This window comes from Pongo abelii, chromosome 13, assembly GCF_028885655.2.
Source record: "Pongo abelii isolate AG06213 chromosome 13, NHGRI_mPonAbe1-v2.0_pri, whole genome shotgun sequence".
Lineage (NCBI taxonomy): Eukaryota > Metazoa > Chordata > Mammalia > Primates > Hominidae > Pongo > Pongo abelii.
This window is the reverse complement of record NC_071998.2, coordinates 58,913,950-58,935,297: the sequence shown is the minus strand read 5'-3', so window position 1 is coordinate 58,935,297 and position 21,348 is coordinate 58,913,950. Positions and strand designations below refer to the sequence as shown.

Here is a 21,348-nt window from a genome sequence, read left to right as displayed (position 1 = left end):
GAGGCTGCAATGGAGAGGTGAGCAGAAAGAACCCAGGGACCAGCAAGGTCTCTCCTTACATTTTGTAAGATGAATACAGCAGCTCTGAGGATAGCCAGGTAACTTCCAAACAGAGGAGCAGTAAGTCTTTACCTGGGGCTCCAGTAGACTAAGGAAGCTCTTTCTAAAAGCTCCCATCAACCTTCCCTTTTGTTTCATTCACCAAGATTGGTCACACAACTAGGTCCAAGCCAGTAACTGGCAAAAAGAGTGGAATGACCACACTTGGCTCAGGCTGATTAAAGTCCTCGCTCTGTGGGGCTGGGAAGGGGTGACGCTGCCTGAGCACACGGCAGGGTGAACACCTGAACCTTAAGGCTCTCATAACAAGAAGGAGTTAGCTTCCTTGGGAAGGGGAAGCTGTTGACTGTACTCCTTGCTACTTAAAGTGTGGCCTAGGAAGCATCAGCATCACGTGGAAGCTTGTCAGAGTTGCAGAATTTCCAGGTCTACCCCCTTCCTGCTGAATCAGTCTGCACTTTCTTGGGATTCCCCAAATGATCCATGTGGCCATGTGTGAGAAGCCCTGGCCTAGACGGCAAGGGGGCCCATGGTGTCTGCTATGTTGACTCAGGTCACCCTGCTGTTTGTCCATTCTTTCTCCCACTTGTACTTCCATCACAAATCCCACAGCACCACACATGCTTTGCAAGGTTTTGCTCCATTAACAAGTCCTCTTTCATTTTCCACAGAAGGAGGCAGAACAGGGTCTTAGTGTAAAGGCAGCAACCTTCCAGCTGTGACTAGCCCAAGCCATCAGCATTGTTCCTTTCAATTACCCTGTTCCTGGGAGGCATGAAATTCTAGCCAAGGTCTGACAAGGTCACTTGGCTGCTGAAAAGTTCTGTATTTAACAACTCTAGGTGGGGTTTAGGGGTTTTGTTGGCTTGTTTTTAATTTTTTTTATTTTTTAGTATAGCTCCTTTTACTTAGTACACAAGATTGCATGCTCTAGATTAGAACTTCTATACACAGGGACTGTGAGGCAACCCTCACCCCGAGGCCCCAGAAAATATTAAGTATCAGAATAAGCTCACATGCAGGAAGTTCTCTCCAGTGTTTGAGGCTCTCAGGCTTTAAGAGACACACAGAGAGCCTAGGAAATTTTCAGAGAAGAACAAATTTGCTTAGAGAATGGGAGGACCAAACCTAAGAGGGAATGTTAAAATCATTCACATACCTGAGGCTCAAGAAAGGAAGAAAGAGAAGTAATTAAACACGTAGAATTAGATAACATTTTACTGAGGCATCACCCAACCAGTTCTCTTCAGTAATATTTGCTCTTTCTTTATTTAAAAAAATCAGTTGTGCATACTCAGAATTTGATAAATTATGAAAGGATTAACATATAATGCCTTCCTTGACTTTCTTCCTACCCATACATTCATTCATATTTATTGATTACCTGTTATGTACCAGATACTCTGTTCTGACAATCTTGTTATTTTACTCTACTTAACATGAGAACACATTCTTCTAAAAAAACATAAATGTGTCAAGATGGAAACATTAATCAATTTGAGACAACATTTCTGATTTAGCTCTAATAAAATGTAGCAATTTCAATATAAAGGGCACTGTTTTCTTGTGTGGCATTCAGACTTTTATACTCTGTCCCCAGATGACTTTTCAGTCTCTCGTTTCATTCCTAGTCTCATTTACCTGCTGGTCCTGTCCCATCAGTCTACTCATCTTTGCCTTGAACTCACCAGATCCTTTCATGCAGTTCCCTTAGTTTAAGTACTTTTCTCCCTAAAATACCTTTTGATGCTTTAAAACTCTTTAAACTTTAGGAGTGCATCTGTAGTATTCTCTGCAAGGGATTCTGGAATCTCACCATTTTAAATTAATCATTCTTTCCTCTGTCTTCCTTGAACATGATGCTTTTACGACAGTTTCACTCTTACCTGCTTTGCATTGTGGTTGCTTGTTTGCACGGCTCACGGTAAGTTTTCAAAGGACAAAGAGCATATCTTATTCTTTGTGTTCCCTCGAGCACTTACTTACATTCCTGGTGAGGTAGAATTAATGGTGCCCACCAAATATTTCTAGCTATTTGAATCTTCTGGGCCTACAGTAGATTTACACTTCTTGGTCCCCTGTGGTTGGTTGGGGACCTGTGGCCAGTTATTGCTAATGAGTTATAACAAAGCGATGTGTGAAACCTGTGGGCCAAAATTTTAATTGTCAATGCAAGACCTTTCAGTGTCATCTATTCTCTTGGCTGTTGTGACTATTCATGTTTAGGAAAATAGCTACTCCCTCAGCTGCATCCTAAAGTGAAGAAAAGGTCAACTTAGAGCAAAGATTTAGCTGACCTATGATGGACTCTGTGAGAGAACAAGGAACACATTTTTGTCATTTAAAACCATGGAGATATGAGGTTGTTTGCTACAAAGCAAATCCTAGCCCATCCTGATTCATACACTTGTAAATGACAGGTGTTTGATAAATACTGTGAGTCTAAAATATTTTGCAAATCTATTAGAAGCAGGAATTAATAATTTTATCATCAATTGTAAATGTATTAAGTAAAATTGCAAATGTTAAAATCAGCCGTGAAGAGAGACATTGTGATGTAAGATGAAGAGTGTAGGACATAGAGCCCGTAGGGATGGGTTTGCAAAGTGGCTGTAAATGACCTCAAGGAGGTCACTGATACTCTTAGGACTCAGCATCCTTCAGTCTTAGAGTGAACTTATCTACACTGCAATATTGTTGTGATAATTAAAGATAGCAAAAGTAAAATTGCCTGGTACATGGTGGTACTTGGCACATAATTATTATGATTGTTTTAGGTGTATTTTTCATATTGGACCATGTGAAAAGTGAAAAACATGAGAAACTGTACATAGTTCAGTTTAAACCAAGATATTCCCTGCTATTCTTTCCTATAGATCAGCAGCAATTTTCTCCCTCCTTCCTTCTTCTACCCATTTTTCAAAAACTAAATAAATGTGGGCCCCTATTGATTTTTAAAAAGATAATGAGCATTATATATGTATATGAAGATATAATAATTTATGTCTAAGTTTCATTCAGAGATATTGGTCATGAATTATTCAGCTTCTTCTTGGGCTAGGCATTAGTGACTCACATTAAATAAACAGATGCATTGAAAAAAAAAAAAAGAAAGAGATAAAAATAAGACCCAGGATTTATTTTTAAGCTTTTGTGGCTAGAAAATGGGAATCATCTGTTTTTGAGGCACTCAATTATATTTGTAAAACTTTAAAAAAATGTGAGCTTGATGATAAATCTATGTGAGGATAATGTTTTGCCTTTTTATTTGGATTTCCAACACTTGTTCAAGTGCAGTGAACTAGTCATCCCAAAACACTTAAACAGAGGTTTCTAACCGTCTAATGCCACAATCCCATAAGAGTTTATAGTTACTGTTATGGATGTTCACGACTTGATTATACTCCTGGCTATGAGAAGTCGTTACTTCAGTCCCTCAACATAAGCAGGGCATGACTCATCTTTCTGAGGCAGTAAATAGCAACTTGGGTAGATCAGCACCATCTTTATACTTCTTAGAATACCTTTAACTTAGAAACACATCCCCTCAGAAATACTTTATACACATTGTGACATGCGCTGAAAGAAACATTGTGTTCCAAAGATAGGTTCTTGTCTCTAGGGCTCTAATAAGGGGGAGGAAAATCTCAACAACCATATTTTCCAATTCAACTAAGGATTCTGTTTCTGTAATAGCAGCAAAAAAGGAAAGCGGGAATAAAATCAAAAGACAGGAATGAGCAAGTCAAACTTACTCCCTTTTTTCCCATCCATCCCGTCTCTAAGTCTCTGCCTTGGTCCTCACCTATTTAACTGAAAAAAAAAAAAATCAGATTGAATCATGAAGACTTATGGAACTACTACAAGCCAGAAATTTCAATTCGTCTTAAGGATCTACAGTGCTGACATTTTCTCTCTTCTCAAGGACCTTATTATTTAGTGTGGAAGAAATAAAAGAATATCAGTAATTATACTTCAGTATGATAAACAGTGAAGACTCATTCAAAATATAATCATTGAAAATAGTGTTTTCAAAAAACACATGTCATTATAGTAAAAAAGCAAAATACAAAATTATGTATACAACGTGATCCTAATTTTGTAAACAATACCCACTCATATCCTTATACACTCAGAAAAAAATGGGGGATCGAATTGGCAGACTGAGCACATCAGTCTACTTCCCCCCACCGACTTCAAATTCCATTAAAATACCAAAGAAGAAAAGTTACAATCAAAGATCAGAAATTCTGAAGATTTCCTGGAATACAGACCAAAGAATTGATTGACAAAGAAATCAAAGCAGAAAAAGACTAGAAGGAGATTACTGCAAAGGTCAGGGCTGTTTTGTGCACTAATGTTCTAGAGAAATTTCAAGCTCAGGGTTAATTCGTACAGTGCAGGGAGGGGACTTGTCAGTAATTATCTGATCAATAAATTAAAAGATTGCATTATGGGCCAGGCGTGGTTGCTCATGCCTGTAATCCCAGCACTTTGGGAGGCTGAGGTGGGAGGATCACTTGAGCTCAGAAGTTTAAGACCAGCCTGGGCAACATGGCGAAACCCTGTCTCTACTATAAACACACACACACATACACACACACGCACAATTCAAAAATTAGCTGGGTATGGTGGTGTGCGCCTGTGGTCCCAGCTACTTGGGAGGCTGAGGCAGAAGGATTGCTTGAACCCAGAGAAGTTGAGGCTGAAGTAAGCTGTGACCATGCCACTGCACTCCAGCCTGAGTGACAGAGCAAGACCTTGTCTCAAGAAAAATAAAAAATAAAATCGAAAGATTGCATTATGAATTGCCTGCCCTGTTATGATCTTCCTATCACTCTCACGTGCTGCATTTTTGGCAAGAGTGGTGTTTCCTTTCTGGTTAAAGCCTCAGTAACTGCTTTAAACAGTGAACTTCGGGAGTTTCCTATCAAAAGGGCTGACTCTAGACAGAGAAGCAGAGCAGAGTTGAGTAACTCTACATATACAACAAGGCGTGGCAGGAGTGGTGGGAAGAAAAGGAAACCATTAGCTGCTTCTGATGTGAGAAGTTCCCAGACCACTTATGCTGGGGAGAGAAACCCCCTCACATCAACATCATCTACCTGAACACCTGCCAGCTTCTACCCCAACACTCTAGAGGATTATGGCTCCCATAATCAGAACTTTCATTCACTGGGATGACTGTCACAGCCATAAAATAGAAAAAGAATTGGATTTCTGGATTATTGAAAATATAATCACTGTTACTTTAAAAATCGGGCTGAAAATCCAAATGGATGCAAATGAGTATTAAATTAGTGAGCTGGAATATTGGGTCTGACTCTTTCAGGACACAGTGCAAAGAGATAAAGAGAGTTCCAGAAGCTCCTATGTCTACCTAAAGGGTTTGTAAGGAAGGGGACTCTGCTGCCCAGGCTGGAGTGCAGTGGCATGATAATGGCTCATTGCAGGCTTGACCTCCCTCAGCAAGCCCGTCCCCAGCCTACCAACCCTGAGTACCTGGGACTACAGGCACGCCACCATGCCTGGCTGATTTTTGTATTTTTTTGTACAGATAGGGTTTTGCCATGTTGCCCAGGCTGGTCTCGATCTCTTGGACTCAAGTGATCTGCCTGCTTTGGCCTCCCACAATGCTAGGATTACAATACCCCATATTCTTACTATCCATAAGACTACTGAATGCATATTAGGATTTATTTGTAGATTTTGTTTTTGTATTGTTTTACACTAGAGTCTTTCCCACTGAGTGAAAATACTGCAATTTAAATTTACTTAGAATATTTTTTTTATGGCAAGCAATCAAACTGTTAAGAAGTTAGGTTCATTTGTTACCTTTTTTAAAGAAACATTTTAAGGACTGCTTTGCTTTTTAGTTTTGATTTAATTTGGTTTTTAATTATGTAAAATATGCATATAGTTCCAATGTTATAACTATTTTAAAGACACATTCAGATAAATCTGTCTTCCACCTGTATCCTTCCTACCCTGTTCCCTCCCTCCTTCTAAAGGTAATCATTATAAAAATTAATTTTATTTGATACTCTCATTGTTTCTTTTTGAAAATATTGACATATATTCATACATATTTGTATCCCCTCCTTTTTTTATACTATAAACTTTGTTATTTGATTTGTTATCTTATCAGTATACCCTAGTAATATAGAGATATTACTCATTCCTTTTTACAACTGAATAGCATTCTGACATGTGAATGTACCTTAGTTTATTCAACTGGGCCCTTATTCATGGCCATTTGAGTGTTTCCAGTCTTACGTAATTATAAACAATGCTGTTGCAATAAGTAAATCTGCACATCTAAAATGTTTTATTTTTGCCAATGTATCTTTGGAATATATTTCCAGAAGTGTGATTTCTGGGTCAGAAAGAAAAATGCAAATGTAAGTTTCCTAGCTGTTGTATTCCCATCTGCGATATTTGAGTGTCTTTGCCCTGCAGCCTTGCCAACAGAGTGTGTTGTCATACTGAGATTTTTGCTGATCTGATAGGCAAGAAATTGTATTTTAGTACTTTCCTTATTATAAGTGGGGTTGAACATATTTTAATTGTTTAAGGGCTATTTTCTACTTCTTTTAAAATCACTTATATGTTTATATATTTTGCTCATTTTTATATTAGGTGAAATTACTTATTATTTGGAAATGACTGACAATGAGAGCATGGCCTATAAAAATGTGTGTGATTTGGGTCAAAGTGACACAAATGGGTGGCACTAATTATATTTATTTGAAAACAAGATTGGAGATAAATTAAGCATACTGCAGAAAGGATGACAAAACAGTCATTAAAAGTAGACTAATGAAGTTGTTAAAGATTAAAGCAAAAACTGATGAATCATAAAACTAATAGAATCATTTAAAAAGGCCTGATTTACTGAAGATACTACCCCAAAATGACAAAAAATTCGAAGTACACTAGAGGAATTATTGATGGTAACTTCAGAAAATTATGAAATACAAATTTATAAACAAAATAAAATCTTTCTTTAAAAAAAGTCTGAATGATTATAAAACCAAATGGTGACTCTTAGATCAATACGTGAACAAGTAGTTTTGAAAAATCTAATGAAATAGCTATGGCTAGTCTCATCAAAAAAAGAAAAAAGGAATAAAAACACAAATAGCAATGTTAAGAATTGGAAAGGTGACATACCTAGAAAATCAGATGAGACTTTAAAATTATAATTGAATACTGCATATAATATTATAACCATATATTATAAGTGAATGTTGTGTGTGTGTGTGTGTGAACAGAATTTGTAGGCATATAAGTGGAATGTTTTTTAGGAAATTGTAAATTATAAAAATTGACTTCAGGAGGAGATAACCTTAAAACCTTTAGGAGAATTTGAAAAACTAATTGAAGTTTACCATAAAGAAATGGTGCCAAGGATATCCCCCTTTCTGCCCAGGAGTTAGAAAGCCTGAAAGAGTATTGCTCTCATCTAACAACCAGAAAATGCCTGATAACCTACAAAATCATAATGTTTCTTGACTCCATTAGGGAGCTGAGGTTACAGGGCAAGTGAATAGCTTCAATTTAAGGAAAGACAGGAGCCTCCAATGGAAGCTGGGACACAAGCCCTGGCTCTCCTATGACAGAGTCCTGGTATAAGAGACACAAATGTCATACAAGACAGAATAATTCAGCTGAAGTTTTTAACTAATTGTTAGATGCCAAATGTGGGCTAATGTGGGAGAACAGAAACACTAGGAGCTGTAGACATGATGGGGGTTTGCACCCACTTCTGGGCTCTTCTCCAATGGATCTCCACCCAGCTGCTGCAGGAAAGTGTCAAGCCCCAGCTGGACTCTGTTAAGCTGCTAGAGTCGGGAGGTGGCAAACCCTCCTTCCCCCAGGGCACAGGTGAAACCCATGTGGCTGGAAAAAGTGAAAAGAAAAAGCCCTCTGTAAGGGAGGATCAGGGAACTATCCTGAGGTCAGATTGTTAGAGGAAACTAATGCTGGACAAAGAGTAGGTTCACTGAGAAAGCCCCAGTCTCCAACACCAGGATCTTAAGGCCTGCATAAGACTAAGGTGGATCAAGACAACAGAGAAACCCCCTCCCCCTACCACCCAGCTAGCAAGCACCAGGTAATAAGCATAGTCTGCTGCTGAAAAAATAGGCAAGAGTATGAAGACCCACCCCTCTCAGGTGTGAGTGCTCAGTGAAGGTCTAAAGTTGAGGATAGAGGAGGAACATTAAGAAAAACCCTTCAGCAAGCCATCCCTCACCCCAAGCACCAGTTAATACCAGAGGAATTTGAAGCCAGTAGCGCACTGAAGGGAACCATAATAACAACAAAACCCAAACTCAGCCCAAATCTTGACTAGATTCGCTCAACTCCCTACACCGAGAGGTGAGCAATGGCAGAGTTGTGCCCATGTTCAGGCATGGCATATCTACTATTTATCTCAGTCTCTACTGTCCTACACACAGTACCTAGCAGTCAATAAAAAATTACAAGGGAAAAAAAAGTAAGAGAAAAAAGGTCTTGGACCCAGTGGTTTTATGAGTGAGTTCTACTAAATCTTTGAGCAACACATATTTTGCTATCACTTAAGTTATTCAAGAGTATTCAAACTAGGAAGTGGAGAAAAGGGAAACAGAATATTACAGAGAATTTCATAAAGTGGGCACAGAAACTGCTTCATATTTACAAGTCCCTGCCCATCATGCCAGGTGGTGTCAATGCAGGCAGTCAGATTCTGCCCTGGCTTGAGGCTTCTGATCTGATCCAAAGTGGCCATGGAAGTGTGGTCTTTTCAGTTTTCCAAGGATCCCCAAAGAAATTAAATTTGTTCTGGCTTATTTGTGGATTAAATTGACCTCCCTCTAGAACAAAATTTATCTTTCTGTTTGGCCAATAGACAGGACCAAATTTCCTCACCACAACTTTATTTACAGAAACAGGCTGCTGCCCCATGAGCCATATTCTGCCAATTAGATTTTTTAAAACATTGCTGGAAAATATGATTTGTCTTGATTACTAAGTTCCACCCTCCCCACCCCCGATAACCCCCAACAAATTTTGCACTCTAGGCAACTGCCCCATAGTTCCACCTAGTCCTGGTCTCCACAGAGTCCCCGGGCCCAGAGACCCACTAGGTTCTGCCCAGGGTGAGTGGGGCCTCACGTGCTGCTCCTCACATCAGCTTACCTTACTGAGCCGTGCACTTTGTGAGAAGCTGTTCTTTGCCAACCAAAAAAATGCCTTCATATAAATCTTCTCCTGAGTGGGGGAAGAGGAGGGGTGGGTGGAAAGTTTCAAAAGCAAAGAAAACAAGAATGGGAAAGAGGAGGAAGTGGCCAGTGCTCAATGAACCCTCAAGTGTGAAAGGCTAATCCAGAAATCACTCAGTAATCACCACCGTGAAATCAGGCAGGGCTGACATCTCTTGCTACGCATATACGCACCTTCCCTACCTCCCACAAAGCCTCACTTCCTAAACCAAAGTGACCTTCTGAAATCTGGCCAGTCTGCCTCAGCTCTTGGCCCCATGTCCCTCCTATGCAACAGCTTCTACACACCATTAGTTTCCTTCCAAAGTCCCCACTGACTTCTCATTCACAGCAATACTCTTCCTGTTTTCGAAACAAGGGTATTGGCCCATGTGCCTGGTAAACAGAAACTAGAGTGCATAGGGCTGTGAGAAGTTCTAAGGTATTTGTGTATTGCACCGGAGACTGAAAGAAGGGTGAGGTTTTGGGGGCTCTGATGTGCAAGGTAAGGCACTCAGTGTTCAGAACAATCCTCATGGATCTGTCATGCTCAAAGGAACAGTGTTGAAAGAGTGATTATGGTTTAAGATAATTTGGCTGTCAACCAAATAACATGTTGTTGCTTACTACCATGTCAGACACTTCTGCTGATTGGTGTTTTTTTTGTTTGTTTTTTTGTCTTTTTTTTGAGACGGAGTCTCTCTCAGTCGCCCAGGCTAGAGTGCAGTAGTGCGATCTCAGCTCACTGCAAGCTCCGCCTCCCGGGTTCATGCCATTCTCCTGCCTCAGCCTCCTGAGTAGCTGGGACTACAGGTGCCCGCCACCACGCCCGGCTAATGTTTTTTGTATTTTTAGTAGAGACGGGGTTTCACCGTGTTAGCCAGGGTGGTCTCTATCTCCTGATTTCATGATCCACCCATCTTGGCCTCCCAAAGTGCTGGGATTACAGGCGTGAGCCACCACGCCCAGCCTGATGGGTGAATTTTTAAGAGGAAGAATAATAAGCAAATAGACTAGTTTAAAAGCAAGGTATCATTTCCTTGGTGGATCTCTTGAGAAGGAGATGGAAACAGTGATGGGGGACTTTGGCTTGGCCTCCACTGCATCCCAGAACTTTTCTCTCTAGAGGTGTGAACCATACCCCTCCAGCGTATCCATTTTCCCATCAGTTCCATACTGTCTGTGAACTTCGGTGAATCATCAGTCTCTTTATTCTGCAGTATTCCCACCTTTAAATGGCCCCTTACTCCCATAATCAGTGCTGAGTAGTGGCAAGGGGGAGAAAATGGAAAAGTTGGCATGGGAGAGAAGGCAGATCCAGAAGATAGGATACAGCTCAGGTAAAGGGGCAAAGGTCTCCTGAAACGACTCTTCAAGGCAACTTAGTGTTCGACTGCCTCTTTGTTACATTCTTTTTATTTTGCCCCAGCCCTGAGAATGTGGCCTGATTTTCTCTTCTGTTATCACAACTGCTCTTCTGCTTGAGTTTCTTCTACACCTTCAAGATGGCTGATGAACAAGATGCTTTCTCTCCACGTCTGTGCTGTTTCACTGTGAGTAAAGCAAGTGTACATCTGCTTTCATTTCTTTTTTTCAAAAATGTTATTACTACTAGTGAGTGTGGGGAAAAAGGGCATACTGCAACATAAATAGGAGGGAAACTGCAAGTAATAAAAATTGTTTAAAATTAAAAGTAATTGGTTTTAGTGATTCTTGGTCATTTTTGAGGCACAAAAGGGGAATAATGCTTATACAGCAGTGATCCATGTGGTTTAGAACTGAAGCAGAAAGAAGACATTCATGCAACCAACAATCATATGAAAAAATCTCAACATCACTGATCATTAGAGAAATGCAAATCAAAACCACAATGAGATACTATCTAACACCAGTCAGAATGGCTATTGTTAAAAGTCAAAAATAACAGATACTGGCAAGGTTGTGGAGAAAAAGGAATGCTTATACACTGTTGGTGGGAGTGTAAATTAGTTCAGCCATTGTGGAAGACATTGTGGTGATTCCTCAAAGACCTGAAGACAGAAATGCCATTCAGTCCAGCAATCCCATTACTGGATATATACCCAAGGGAATATAAATCATTCTATCATAAAGACACATGCACACATATGTTCTTTGCAGTACTATTCACAATAGCAAAGACATGGAATCAACCTAAATGCCCATCAATAATAGGCTGGATAAAGAAAATGTGGTACATATACACCATGGAATACTATGGAGCCATAAGAAAGAACAAGATCATGTCCTTTGCATGGATGTGGGTGGAGCTGGAGGCCATTATCATCAAACTAACACAGGAACAGAAAACGTATTTACTACATGTTCCCATTTATAAGTGGGAGCTAAATGATCAAAACACATGGACACAAAGAAGGGACCAACAGACACTGGGTCCTATTGGAGGGTAGAGGGTGGGAGGTGGGAGAGGATCAGGAAAAATAATCAATGGGAACTAGGCTTAATACGTGGGTGATGAAATAATCTGTACAACAAACCCCCATGACACAAGTTTACCTATATAACAAAATTGCACATGTACCTCTGAACTTAAAAGTTTAAAAAGTGGGCACATACCCCTGATACAGATATAGCTTAATATATAATCTCCATATATATATGGCTACACTCATAGCACATATTACAAAGCACATAAAAAGTAAAGATCAAATATTTTCAGAAAAAAAGAAAGTATGCACAACAATGACAACCTTCATAATAACTCTTCATAATAACACATGATAACTTAGCATCTTTTGCTTACAGTATGATGTTGGTTTCGTGTTATTACTGTAAAGTACGCTGGTGGCTTATGTTTGCAGACTAGAACTGTCTCAAGATGCTATGATGCTCAATTGTGTTAACCAGTTTATAATCAATTAACCTAAGCTTGATGATGGCAACTGAATTTCCAGGTATACAAATAAATTTGAGGGTGAAGCATAGTTCCTAAAAACTATGCTGATCTCTGTTTTTATCTGCAGCATTGTATATTATTTGACAATGCGAGGGAACACACTATCTTTTCAACCTAAATTTTCTTATAATTAAAATTACCATTTTAAGCATTGGTAATTTCTTACCAGCGAGTAAAGTTTTAATTACTTATAATAAAATTTTATGATGGGCAAAAAGAGGAACTGAAGCAGAGTCACAGTTAAAAAATTATAATTATTTAGTAACGTATATTTAATAATAAACATAAACATACAAAATAACCTCAACTTCACCAGTATTTCTCTTTCTTTTGCCTTTTAAATTTGTTTATTTTATTTGTACAGATTTAGGAGGTATTTCAGGTACAGTTTTATTGCACAGAGGGACTGTGTGGTATTCATTAGTATTTCTTAGTCATTTTGAAGGAGAAATATGGTTCCCTGTGATACTTCATATTTCCATATTGATTTTTTTTCCTTTTCTCGTCTACTTCCCACAGATGCTGCAAATATTCCCAGCCCTTTCCCCTTGATGCCCAAAATAAATTCCTCAAATACCTTGAGCCCAGGAACTATTCTTAATTTCACATAAATTTTATGTAAAGGGACTGAGTCCTTCCAGCCTGCCGCCACTTCCTGGATTTTGCTCTTCCATACCTAATTTCTCACCAAAAACATACCACCACCACCACCACCACAACACTGCTGTGGAATGACAGGAGCCTCCTCAAAGGGCATTGGAGGGGAAGAAACCATCTGGCAAACTATAAGGCAATGGTTCTAGTGTACTTTATTGGCATGGAGGAGGAAAAAGTATAGAGAAACTTATTTACTCATGTGTTGATGTGATCACAAGAATGAGGCCTGACTTGTCATAATCCCCAGTCTAATTTCTGCCTACATTTTTGTCTAAAACAGAGAAGCCCAACTGTCTGATGGGTGCTCCGATTGAGAGTACTGTTCCTCCATCACCTGATTCTTAACATTATCCTGAAGCTTTACCATCTACCTGTTCCTGGGACCCAATTCCTAGTGCAGACCTTTCAGCTGGGGGTCCTGGGTCTTCCACAGATTTTTGGAATTGTAACAGCAATGAAAATAACAACATTGGTGAGGGTGATTATATATAACCTTCACAGGGCACTCTCTGTGCCAGGTACTGTGATAAATACTTAACATTGATTGTCTCTTCTGATTTTCAAAGTCCTAAGAGAATTTTTTTAATTATCTACTGCTGTCTAAAAAATTGCCACAAAACTTAGCATATTTTTAAAATATACATTTTTTTAAACTTTTGACCTCTTTTATTTGTTAAAATAGTCACATCCATATATATGAAATGATTTGATCATAATGCATTCATTAATTATGGCTCTTGCCATCTTGTGGCATCCAGGATCCTGGCTGAAACATTTTATCTCACAGTTTCTGTGGGTCAGGAATCCGAGTATGACTTACCTGGGTCCTCTACTTCAGGGTCACTGAGTCAAGGTGACCCTTGGGAGTAGAGTCATCTCAAGGCTCAGTGGGATGAGGATTTGATTCCAAGCTCACGTGGTCATTGACAGGATGCAGTTCCTCATGGGCTGATGGACTAAGGGCCTCAGTTCTTCAGTGACTGTTGGCCAGAACCTGCCCTCAATTCCTTGCCTCATGGGCCTCTCCAATATGGCAGCTTCCTTCTTCAAAGGGTGCAAGCCAAGAGGGCAATAGAGTCTGCTAGAAAGATGAAAACCACAATCTTGTGTAGCCTCCATGGAAGTAACTTCCTATCACCATTACCATATTCTATTGATTAGAATGAAGTCACTAGGTCCAGCCTACACCCAGGGGAGAGGATTACTTACACAAGGACATGAATATCAGGAGGTGGGATCCTTAGGGATCATCTTAGAAATCTTCCATCTCACGGTTTGGGGAAGGAGGGAATAAGAGCTGTTTTAAGATTGCAAAGACAATATCAAGTCTAGAAGATCAAGGTAGTTCAAGGTTGAAATTGAAGCTAAGAAAGGTAAAGGCTAAAGGTTGGAATGGAGAAGTGCCTTATATAGTTTTTGATCCAGAGTGTCTACCTCTCTAATATCCATGTCTCCCAGCCCTAACATGAAGGTAGAGCTAAGGAGATGGTGGGTGTGAGACTAAAGGTTGTATGAGGGATTACTAGGGCATGGCACAAAAAACTGCTTCTCTCATTGGGAAAGTAAATGGGAAATAATGGTAATGGAGTAGTGGAGTGGAACAGCAGCAAAGAGGAACTGAAGATAAGCTATCTTGAGTAAAAGCAACCCAGGGTTCCTATGGGAAGGAGACTTTTGGCAGAGACGTGCCACAATATCAAATAAAAAAGGGCAGAGCCAGGGCATAAAGCAAGTCTGAAATAAGCTATCCACAATCAAAGACAGTCAAGCTAAAGAAAACAAATTCCAGCCAGGAAACAGAAGGCTGGTTCCGGAAAGATTTTTTGAGGCAATGCTACATAGAGCAGAGGTGTGGAGGAGAGGACAGGGAACATTTTTAGCAGCATCCTCTAAAACGAATTCTATTTCATATGTACTTTATGAAAGGGGGAAACATTGCAGGAATTACAGTCCCAAAATCCCCCCAAATTCCCGAGGCTCTGTCTATTATAGTCCTTTTCTCCAGCACTCTCCTTCCCCTCCCACTCAAGCTCTTCATCTTGTCAACAGAGCAGGAATCACGGAGTTCACATTCTGAACTTTTGTCTTGGAATTATGCCAGTATCATAGTGTGGGGGCAATAAGTGGGGATTCATTGAGGGAGGCAAGACAAACATGTTAACAGCATTAAAGAAATGCCTTTTTAGTACAGAGAAAGGGAGAAGGAATCAAGAAGGGATTTCTTACCAAACCTCAAAGAAGATCATTCTTTAAAGAATGCTAACTTCTCCAGCTTTTAGTGGGGAATTGCCCTCCATGGGGACTAAGAGACCAGCGCCTTTTAATCAAAGGAGAGCCGTACGTTCAAATAACTGGGAACAGCTGAGTGTCCCACCCAACTCTGAAGAGCAAAACAGCTACACGAAGCCACTCCTGCCTGCAGTATACAATGCTATGTTTTTTGGCTAATTCTCCAAGGATATTACACTTACTTTCAATGGTTAATGAATAGCTTCTAAGTGCCTGTTTCATTTAATTGTCCAAAGGCCAGTGGGTCCCAGAGCATATAAAGCTGCAAGCTGGCTAATGAGCTCATTCTCTTGGAGCAAGCAGGGAAGCAGAGGAGCGGCAGGGTCAGGGTGCTGGGTTCCTAAGGTGCAAGGATGCAGAACAGAACTGGCCTCATTCTCTGTGCTCTTGCCCTCCTGATGGGTTTCCTGATGGTCTGCCTGGGGGCCTTCTTCATTTCCTGGGGCTCCATATTCGACTGTCAGGGGAGCCTGATTGCTGCCTATTTGCTTCTGCCTCTGGGGTTTGTGATCCTTCTGAGTGGAATTTTCTGGAGCAACTACCGCCAGGTGACTGAAAGCAAAGGCGTGTTGAGGCACATGCTCCGACAACACCTTGCTCATGGGGCCCTGTCCGTGGCCACAGTAGACAGGTACGTGCTGACAGGCAGAGGGACCAAGAAGGGCTGAGATGGGCTGAGTTGTGTAACATCTGACTAATTTCTGATCCTACTATGGAGCGACTTACATGTCCCATGGGCTGTCTGTCTAGAACCAAAGCTTTATTGTCAGGGAATTACTCTGGGGTTGTTATAAGGAAGAATGGCGCCATCTCTGGGGAAAACCATGACGTAGGGGCAACTCATCTCAGAGAAACCCTACCACCACCCCCAGTGAAAACCCACCTAAGCCAATTTAGAAACCCCGGCTCTTTTGTTATATCATGGCAGCTGTCATTAATTAGTAGCAGGTGATGGTTAGTTACTTCCCATAACCTGGCTATAAGGTTCTAAGGAAAGCAAGTCCCAGACCAAATTCTGCCTCACAACAAATGAGGAAGCAGGCATAAAATGAGTCCTGGAATCTCTGTGAGCTCAGAGAAGTCCCAGTTTACTGTCCTTTTAGGTGTTGTGATCTCACCTTGCATAAAACATTCCTTCAGGGGAAGGTGATAATATTCTAGAGGCAAGATTCATTCTTTCTCACCATCTCATACATTAGGATAGTTATCATCAAAAAACAAAACCAAACAGCTAGTGTTGGTGAGGATGTCAATAAATTGGAACCCTGTGCATTGCTGGTGGGAATGTTAAAATGGTGCAACCACTGTGGAAAACAGTGTGGAGATTCCTCTATACATTAAATATTGAATTACCATTTGATCCAGCAATTCTGCATTCTGAGTTTATACACAAAGGAACTGAAAGCAGGGATTCAAATGGATGTTTGTACACCAATGCTTGTAGCAACATTTATTCACAATAGCCCAAAGGTGGACACAGCCCAAATGTCCATCAACAGGTGAATAGATAAAATGTGGTATATACATGCAATGGAATATTAGCCTTAAAAAGGAAGGAAATCCTGGCACATGCCACCCCTTGGATGAAGTTGAAAACATTATGCTAAGTGAAACAAGTCAGTTACAAAGGGCAAATATTATATGATTCCACTTACATGAGTACCTAGCATAGACAAATTCATTGACACAGAAAGTAGAACAGTGGTCCCAGGGGCTGGTGGAAGGAGAGACTGGGGACCTATTGTTTAATGAGTAGAGAGTTTTAAGGTGACGGTTGTAGAGCAATATGAGTGTATTTAGTGCCACTGAACTATACACTTAAAAACAGTAAATTTTATGTCATATATATTTTACCACAAGAAAAAAAAGATTCGGTTAATCTTATAGTCAGTATCAGACAACAAGAAACCTCCTAATTCTTGGCTAGCCACAGGACCATTTAGGGATAACACCCTAGGCATCATTCTCAAGATACAGGCTACAAGACTATAAGTTATTTTGCCCTCTTCGTGCAAGAGTAGAAAGTATCTAAAATATTTTAGCTACTCCATGTATCTTGAATATAAGTAATCTTACCCATGAGGGTCCACTTTTGGCATCCTTTATGCTAATTAATAAGATAATAATTATGAAAACCAAAACTTATTTCCAATGTTATACTAACCAGCAGAGTTTCTGGGTTTGATTAAAAATTAAGAGAAATGAAGTGATTGTAGAAGATGCCTCTAGGGTGATGATTTCTTTTTGTATAAATGTTAGAGGACTACCTCTAGAGTGAATTTCTGATAAATGTAACTGATTGCCTTTAGGATATAGCTTAAATTGACTAACACTGCATAATATTACAGTATACTGAAATGTTTGAAAGTAAATTATGGACATCGTGACACCCCCATTTTACTGCCTCTTCTCGCTGCATGTAATTAGATGCTCATCCCACGCAGAATGGCTGGCAAGTCAGCCTGGGAAGTCACATTTCTCCGAAGCATTTGCACTCAAAATGGATACCCAGGTTGAGATATCAAAGCAAATGGGTCTCCGATGATGGAATTCAGGGGACTGGGAATGTGGCTGGCAGTTGAAGGAGGGTGGGGTTGGGAGAGTTAGCTGGGATTTGGGGCAGGCAGCAGTCATCCTGGAACCTTTCAAATCACTCCAGGGAACAGCTCACCTTTCTGTGTAAAATGCCTTTACACATGTGCCCCATGACTCAGCCTTGGCTATTCTGAGTGAAGGCTGAGATTTATGCCTTACAGTAGACAGCTTCTTCAGCTACTGGCTTTGGGCCTGGTAACATTTGGAATGGAGTTGTGGCTACAAATGGCAGTCCCTGTTCTGTTGTGGTTACACACCATAAACACTCCCTGTAGGCACTGGAAGGATCACTCTATAAATACACAACTCAGCCGAGCTCATCGGTCTCTCTTCCTCCCCTCTCCCCCTCCCCCAAATTCATTCATGATGGAGAAGCCAGGAGGATTTAGCAATTAGAAATGCTGGGCAAGATGACCAATGAGTACATCAGCCCCCGAACGAATGGCTGCTTTAGCCTACTGGCATAGAAAGGGCTGCAACTGAAATCTGCGTAAAGTTGTCAGTTGATATCATTTGAGAAATGAATATGTTTGTATGTTTTCTTTGAAACTAGCTACTGAGTCTTGAAAGGGTGTTAGGATAGAGACATGGCATCTGGTATAGTTCAGGGATCAGCACAGAGTTGGTTTTCATTCATTATTTTGTTGGCTGTGATGATCAGAGAAAGTGAGTGCAATTGAGGGGACGATGCCATGCGAGAAAGGGAGCAAGGATGTGGATGGACTAAGTACTCGGTAGAGAGAAGTTCCCTATCCAAAGGCCCCACCTCCTCTGATGTTGACAAGGATCTCACACTGAATGGCCCTGCTTCCATGAGTGAGTGAGCAATAGAGAAGAAATAGCTTGGCATAACCCACTGGGAAAAAAATGTGACTAGAGGCAGGCATCCTGCGGCTGATAAAAAGGTTCTTTTGGAAGAGCAGCACATTTTTAAAAAACTGGTGATGCCAGGAAGAAGTACATCTGTTTCAGAAATCCATGTTTCTTAACAGTTTAGCTTCGCACAATTTGAGCTGAGAGAGGCAGCCGTCTGCCTCTTTGGCATTAATGCCTAAATAACGCATGCATGTTTGTGCTGTTTTGTCCCCTAGGCCAGACTTTTACCCTCCAGCTTATGAAGAGAGCCTTGAGGTGGAAAAGCAAAGCTGTCCTGCAGAGAGAGAGGCCTCTGGCATTCCTCCACCTCTATATACAGAGACGGGCCTGGAATTCCAGGATGGAAATGACTCCCACCCAGAGGCCCCACCATCTTATAGAGAGTCCATAGCCAGCCTGGTGGTGACAGCAATCTCAGAGGACGCCCAGAGGCGAGGCCAAGAGTGCTGAGGCAGAGAAAGCTCTCCAGCACTCATGATGCCACCGCTGTGGGGAGCAGCTACTGATAATAAAGGCAAACGAGGGACTGTGGGAGGAAAAGCCACACCAGGGACCCCACACGAGAGCTTGGGGAGGGGATGACAGCCCTGAATTCCAGACATAATTGGCCATGCCAGGGCAGGGCAGGCCAGAGGCCCTGGAAGGGTGTGGCCAACACCAAGCAGACATTTCAGAGGATTCACACTAATCTTAACCCCAGCAGGCCTTGGGTCCCCAAAGGTGTTACTCTGAGAGCTCTGCTTACAGAGATTCTTTCTGCTCTCACTCAATTTCCCTCCCATCACCTCAACTCCAGCCAGGGAGGAATAGATGCTGGTTGTCAGGACAGCCACACGCCTTCCTGTTCTATATCACCTAGTAATCTCAAAGGGAAGGTTTGTTGTTTAATTTATTGATTGTTCAGCCTTTTGTTTTGTTAGCTTGTTTCCTAGTTACCTCCAGCTGACCATACTACCACAGTGAGGCAGTACTTCACATCCTGGGAGATATGCCCTCGGAACCCATGAATGTTATTTTGTATTATTTTATTTTCATGATGTGTATTTTTTCTATGTAAAAGGAAAATGACTGTAATATTTGCCTTCAAGATGGTTCAAACACAAAATATTAAATGAGCTGTCTCTTAAAAGAGGCCCTTAAACAAATAGACATGATAAGATTGCTTATAGACCCAAATGGAATAGACAGAATACTTAATTCATAATACATGGAATTCTGGGGTGTAGGGTAGAATTTGTACCGGCCATAGATGGTATTAATATACTACTTGATATAAATCTTATAAAGGTTAAAAATATTTGTATGTAATTCAAAGAATCCCCATATAAATCTCTAGAATTTGAAAGATAAGAAACTCTAATGATGTATGTTCATCATTAATAGGAAATTTCTTGTGTCTCAAGATACAGATCTTGACTTTTAGACTTAGGGCATTCATTTTTAAATCCAATGGTTTCTCCTCAACTTTATTATATTTTATTGTTTTTTTAAATACAAGAGGACAAGTCTGGTTGCAGGGTGGTAGAGAGAGATGCAGCCTGATGCTTTTGAACTTGGGCCAAGAATCTTCATCTCTCCGGGCCTCAGTTTTCTCCTCTATCAAGTGAGGCATTCATGCTGGCTTCACAGTTGTGGAATGCCTGTTATATGGCAGGCTCTGTGCCATGAGCTTTCCATGCATGTTAGCCCTCATTCCATCTTTAAGAGACAGGCACTATGATTATTCCCATTTTACATATGCATAAAACTGAGATTGTGAGGAGTTAAGAAACTTTTCCAATAACACAATGACTTCTAGGAGGGTGGAGAAGGGTCCCTAGAGGAACATGGGAGGATTGACTGACTTCACACTTTTGAGCTAGGTAGCCCTGTCTAACTTCTCTCCTTCTAGGAGACAGTTTGGATTTCTCTCTCCCTTCAGAAAATGGGCTGTAACAGAAAATGGAGCCCCAGGGTTACTGCAATATCTTAAAGCCCTTGGAGAAGTGGCAGAGATTGCTTTAGGGTTAATCGGCTTCTTTTAAAATACGTAAAATGTCTTCCAGGTTTTCTGCCTAGAAACTGGTCCCTTGCCTCATTGCAGAGTTTCCCCCTGATCATTATATGGATGATGAAGAATGATTCCCAACGGAGACGGCCCTTGGTGAATGGGCACAGGAAGGGCTTTAGACAGTTGGTGAGAAGGATGTAGATCATTCAAAGAGGAAGAGGGTGGTCAAGATGGGATGGAGCCTCCTCTGTGGCCTCATCTTCTCCATCATTGCTGAGTGCATAGATTAAGTATAACCTGACAAATGCATAAGAAGCTTCATAAAAGGAAATCCTTGTCCATGAAGCATGAATTTGGGAATCTGTTATTTGAATCCTTGGCATTGAGGGCACAAAGATATGAAGGTCACTCATGGTTGTCCAATAAGGAAGTGATCATTTATTAGTAATGTAATTTATTATTCCTCTCTTGTCATCTCTTTCTATCCCTCTACTAAGACAGTTATCCTGAAATTCTCCCTGGTGGTCTGAGCACATTCACTGACTTGAACAAGGACCATCATTAGTCTTTTGTCCAGAGTTTGCATTTGTAATAGATAGTTTTTCCAACTACTGGTAGTCAAGTGAAACAAACGTTGATTTTGGTTTCCATAAGAAATAGTTTTAATCTCTTTACCGCAATAAATTTTGTACTTAAATTTC

The 21,348-nt window shown here is 40.6% G+C and overlaps 1 protein-coding gene and 1 long non-coding RNA gene across 2 annotated transcripts in view; one reads left to right on the top strand and one right to left on the bottom strand.

Annotated features, from left to right (window-relative positions):
* Window positions 1-15,379, bottom strand: part of LOC134759777 (uncharacterized) — a 109,827-nt gene extending 94,448 nt beyond the window's left edge. The window contains exons 1-2 of the long non-coding RNA XR_010136519.1: window positions 15,124-15,379; window positions 13,718-13,978 (exon numbers count right to left, since the gene is read on the bottom strand). This is a non-coding gene — a long non-coding RNA (uncharacterized LOC134759777). The remainder of the gene's footprint in view (window positions 1-13,717; window positions 13,979-15,123) is intronic.
* A 91-nt stretch (window positions 15,380-15,470) lies between these two features.
* On the top strand, window positions 15,471-21,348 carry TMEM252 (transmembrane protein 252). The gene is given in 2 exon segments (NM_001133698.2): window positions 15,471-15,817; window positions 18,873-21,348. Coding segments are annotated over 2 exon segments (513 nt in total). The 5' UTR covers window positions 15,471-15,539; the 3' UTR covers window positions 19,108-21,348.